The following is a 5,161-nucleotide window of genomic DNA, read 5'->3' on the forward strand; positions in this document are numbered from 1 at the left end:
AGGAAAACAGACCTTATGATGACAGGCTGAGCTCTTTAGCCTGGAAAAGCGCAGGCTCTGGGGTGATCTGGTGGCCACCTATAAGTTTATCAGGGGTGACCACCAGTACCTGGGGGAATGTTTGTTCACTAGAGTGCCCCAAGGGATGACGAGGTCGAACAGTCATAAACTACTACAAGACCATTTCAGGCTGGACATAAGGAAGAATTTCTTTACTGTCTGAGCCCCCAAGGTCTGGAACAGTCTGCCATCGGAGGTGGTTCAAGCACCTACATTGAACACCTTCAAGAGCAAATTGGATGCTTATGTTGCTGGGATCCTATGACCCCAGCTGACTTCCTGCCCTTTGGGCGGGGGTCTGGATTTGATGATCTTCCGAGGTCCCTTCCAGCCCTAATGTCTATGAAATCTATGAAATATATGTTTTTACAGGAGATATTGTATGTATTGCACTAGTCTTGGGATCTTGCCATAAACTCCTAAAATTGACAGATTTTTTTTTTTTAAATCTGACTTCTTAAAATCAACCTGTGAGGACTATTTTTTTCAGTTTTGTTCTACTTTTTCCCTCCCTTATATCTTCTGTACAAATGTAATGAAAATTATTATGCCATACAATTGAGTACTAAGTTTGTACTTCATGTCGACATGCTGTTTTTTTCATGGAAATGTTTACTTTGTTTTTTCACTGCAATGACTGATTCAGATTTCTACTGCCTCTCTCAGATTATCCTTTCCCATGGTGCTGTGGCTGACTGCGCTGTTGTGGGCCTAGAGGATGCTTTGAAAGGTCACGTTCCATTAGCACTGTGTGTATTGAGAGATGGTGAGAGTTCATTTCTCTTTATTGACTTACATCTGGTGTCAGTGAGATTGTATAATATTGCTTAATAGTAAAAGCTTTTGCAATTTCTCATCAGATGTAAAGATGGAAGAAGAGAAACTTTTGGAAGGGATTGTTAAATGTGTTCGACAGAACCTTGGTCCTGTGGCAGCCTTCCAAAAGGCAGTGTTTGTGAAACAGATACCAAAGACACGTTCTGGCAAGATACCACGTTCTGCTCTTTCTGCCCTTGTCAATGGCAACCCATATCAGGTAAACTAGAGGGGCTCTTTATCTAATGAACTGACCACATCTTTTGATTCTTAAATTGTTTTGTTGTTGGCTCCAGTTAACCTGCATTGCTGCTTCATTCTGTTGTTTTGCTTTCCATTTATATTTTGCCTTCACAATCATCATGTCCAAGTCCTGAATATTTTTGTTCTTGATTACACCTCTGCAGTTGAGGTGTTTTTGAATGAACACATCTACCATGCAGTTTGGTAATCCACTATCATATATTTGTGTACACTCTTTTCTTACAGATAACACCGACCATTGAGGATCCTCATGCATTTAAACATATAGAAGAAGTGCTGAAGAACAAATAAAAGTAACTGTTGTCCATCTTATAGTATATTGTACTAACGAACCTCCTAATGAACTGAATTTATAGAGTTTCTATTCAGCAACACAAGATATTTAAAAATCTGAAATAATCTGGGGCTGTTTTTTACTATAAAGCTGTTACTGTATTCTTTATCATGGACAGCAAAATATACTGAGTGTATAGGAGGGACATTTTTATTTTACTGGATGTTGAGATGTTTAACTATGCAATGGCAAAGAGTTTTAACAGCATCTTGGAAGGAAGGTCCATGAATTCATATATTTTAAGGCAAGAAAGGATATTAGATCCTGTAATCTGACTTCTTTAATCACAGGCTCTTGAATATTGCTTGGTGCCCCATCACTTGTAATTTGTATTTGCTTAAGGCATATCTTTGGAAAAGCCTCCTAAATCACTTGGATTTAAAAATATCAAGAGATGGAGAATCTACCACGTAACTTGGTTGTTTTGTTGCAATAGAAAATCACCCTTGGTGTTAAGAATTTGTTCCTTATTTTCAGTGTAAATGGTCTGATTTCAGTTATTTTTGTGGCTTTCTCTGGCAGGTTAAAGAGACTTTAGAATGCTGTTTTTTTCAGTGAAGGCTCTTATACACTGTACTCAACTCCCCTCTCAATCTTCTTTTTGATCAGCTTAAATGCATAAGCTTCATAAGCCTCACTGATAGGCATTTTCTCCAGCTCCGAATAATGTTTTCCAGTTCCCTTTCCAGTTTCTCAACACCCTATTTAAAATATGGACGAAAGAACTGTCACAGTATTGTAGTATCCATCTCACTAATGCTGTATGCAGAGGTAAAATCACCCCTGATTACTCCTCCTTGCACAATTACCCTCTTTCCATGTCATCCAACTGAAAGGTCATTTTGTGGCTTTTGTCCACTATAACTCCTAGATTATTTTCAGAGACTGCTTTCCAGTGAGCTTTGCATTTGGCTATGTTAAAATATATTTTGTTCAAAATGGTTTACCAGTTTACCAGGTGCTGCAAATCATTATGTATGCCTACCCTTTTCTCCTCACTATTTAATCTTCTGCTGCTCCTTGTGTCATCCCCAGATTTTTATCAGAAATGATTTCAAATACTGGATTTCCAGATAATGGATACAACTTGTAGAATTGTATCCAAATTAGTTTTTTTACCTCTGCTGAATTTTGTTAGGATCACCACTTTTTAGAGGGTGCACCATTAACAACTATTTTTAAATCTACCAAATAGCTGGTTCTTATCCTAGTTAATTGTTAACATGTGCTTCATTGATTTTATGTAGTGCCAATTTTTTAATCACCATGTCATGCACTAAGTCAGTTATCTTACATCATGCTGTTAGATCTAAGCTGCTACCTTTATTAACCAAACTTGCCATCTTATCAAAGAATAAAATTAAGTTTGTTTGGCAGGACCTATTCTTTTTCCATAAAATCATTATAATTGCATTAATTACATTTCTGTGCTTTCATTCTTCATCAATTGAATTTCATATCACCTGTTCACTGTTTTGCCAAGGACTGACATTAACCAGCCTGATTTTCACTCTTGGTACATTTAGTACTGTTTTAGTTTTCTAGAACTTCCCCAGGATTCCAAGATTAAGAGTTTACATCAGTGGTCCAGTGATTTCATCAGTTAGCTCTTTAAAGGTTCTTGGGTACCAGGTTAGGCTGATATACAAATATGCATCTGTAATGGATGATTTTAACATCCTCCTTTATTACTGAGAGAATAGAAAGTACTTTTATCATCTCCAGGGTGTACAAGCATCTTGTTCTGCTTTTTGCAAACACACAATAGAAATATTTTTGACTATTCTTCCCTTCTGTGCATCATTAACAATATCAACATCCCTGCCATTAATAGGGATATGAAATTCCTGGATTTCTTTATTCTAATAAACTTGAAATGTCCCCTTTTTTAGTGTCTTTAGCCCTGCAAGTCATAGTTGTTTTCTATGTCTTTAGGTTTCCTTACCAATTTATGTTGTACAACTTTTGAATTAAATCAGTTGCTTTTTTGTTTCCTCTTTTCCCCCATTATATGGAATTATATTTAACTGGTGCCCTCACTTTGCTACTGAATCAGCATGGGTTTTTATTCAAAGTTGTTCTTTTTTCTTGCTTCTGGGATTGCAGCTCTTTGACCAAAATGTTTGTGGTGGAAGATACTCATTTGTCTATTTCTTACTTTAAGATTATTTTACAGTTGAGAGAGGAAAAAACTCAAAGCCTTTTAAGACCATATGTCTTCCTAAATATTGCAGCTATAGCTCATACAGAAGCTTTGTGCAGTGATTTCTTCGATTTGACTTGCGTGGCTTTCTTTGGTTTGTGTTATACAGGAGGTCAGACTTAGGCTTCTGGCCTTAAAGTATATGAAAATCTGTTTATGACTCACCCTTGATTTATTGTTAATTGTAATAGTGTTGAATGAAAAACTATGATGTGGAAACTTGTGTTAAAGATGGACCATCTGATTACACTCTGAATTTGCTGACCTCCTTAATTTATGTCATTCTTATGAAAGGGATAACCAGCTAGTATCTGTCTGTACTGTTGCCATGTAACCACATCCTTCAACCTCATTGTGACCTTATATGACCAAAGAGTTAATAATGCAGCTATTAGAGAGCCCATTCCTGCAAGGTGTTCCAGAGTGCTGAGAGTTTGCTTGAGTGACTTTATGCTTTTGGGAGATCCTTAGGTGTTAAAGAGGCTCAGCATATCACCAGACGGATTCCATACCACTGTAATTTGCTGCTTTACTGTCAGGTAGTATCTTTTCACTGCATGATGCATTTAATAACTTGCTATTCTTTTTAGATACAAAATATACAGAACATCAGGGGAAAAGGTTTTTAGAAAGCAAAACAAGGGAGTCACTATATATTAGTGTCTCCAGTCACTTTCCTGTTCTCCACACTCAAAAAGAATACTATTAGACTTAAAGAATATTTATATACATAATGAGAGCACCCATTGTTTTTTTCAATCACAATATTTTCTTAAAGGCAAACATCCAGAAAGACTGGTGTCACCTCCTGAGTAAAGGCATCAGATGCTAGAACTATTGACACATGCATTTAACACAACAGTTAATTTTCATGGCCAAATAAAGTAACTGACAGGCTATAAGGGATTGGAAGTAGTGAAGAATAATTAGGGTGATTCCCATTCAAGTGCCCTGCTGGGCTATGAGCACTTTTCAGGGCTGGAGTCATAGGCCATGTTGTCATGGCACTGTCAAATACACCATGCAGCACTTTGTATATGATTCCCCACCTCCTAAACAGAAGCAGTGTAACCAGACTGTGTAGTTCTAGGGCAATGTGGGTAAGCTAACTGGCATTGTCACTTGGCAGTAGCAATTAGCAGGGATCTGGGTTTTCTATTTCTCACAAAAAAATGGAGAAAACCATGGATTTCCCATTTTTTATCAGAGAAAACAGGATTTCACCTTTTAACAGAGTAACCTGTGGATCTCTCACTTTTGCAAAAAGCTCTTTCAGGCTGGCTGAGTTCCAGCCTGCAAGAGCTGATTAGAAAAAGGGTGGAAAAGCCCCAACCCTGCCTGGAGGGGGAGGGAGAGGAGGATGGGTGGGGCCTGAGGGTTTTAGTCAAGTCTTGGGTAAGGCTATATTTCCTTCTGGAGCCTGTGAAGTGGTAAGTGGGGCTTGCAGGGGGCTGGGGGGTTGCCAGGCAGGGCTGGGGGAGAAG

The 5,161-nt window shown here is 38.0% G+C and overlaps 1 protein-coding gene across 2 annotated transcripts in view; it reads left to right on the plus strand.

The window, feature by feature from the left end:
- The window catches only part of ACSS3 (acyl-CoA synthetase short-chain family member 3), a 237,747-nt gene extending 233,477 nt beyond the window's left edge, over nt 1–4,270 (plus strand). For both annotated transcript variants that reach the window (XM_019514798.1, XM_019514797.1), the window contains 3 exons: nt 727–826; nt 921–1,096; nt 1,366–4,270. In XM_019514798.1, the coding sequence (XP_019370343.1) occupies nt 727–826; nt 921–1,096; nt 1,366–1,431 (342 nt within the window). In that variant the 3' untranslated portion in view covers nt 1,432–4,270. The remainder of the gene's footprint in view (nt 1–726; nt 827–920; nt 1,097–1,365) is intronic.
- The last annotated feature ends 891 nt before the right edge of the window (nt 4,271–5,161 follow it).

This window comes from Gavialis gangeticus, unplaced genomic scaffold (assembly GCF_001723915.1).
Source record: "Gavialis gangeticus isolate Ggan-Ray unplaced genomic scaffold, GavGan_comp1, whole genome shotgun sequence".
Lineage (NCBI taxonomy): Eukaryota > Metazoa > Chordata > Crocodylia > Gavialidae > Gavialis > Gavialis gangeticus.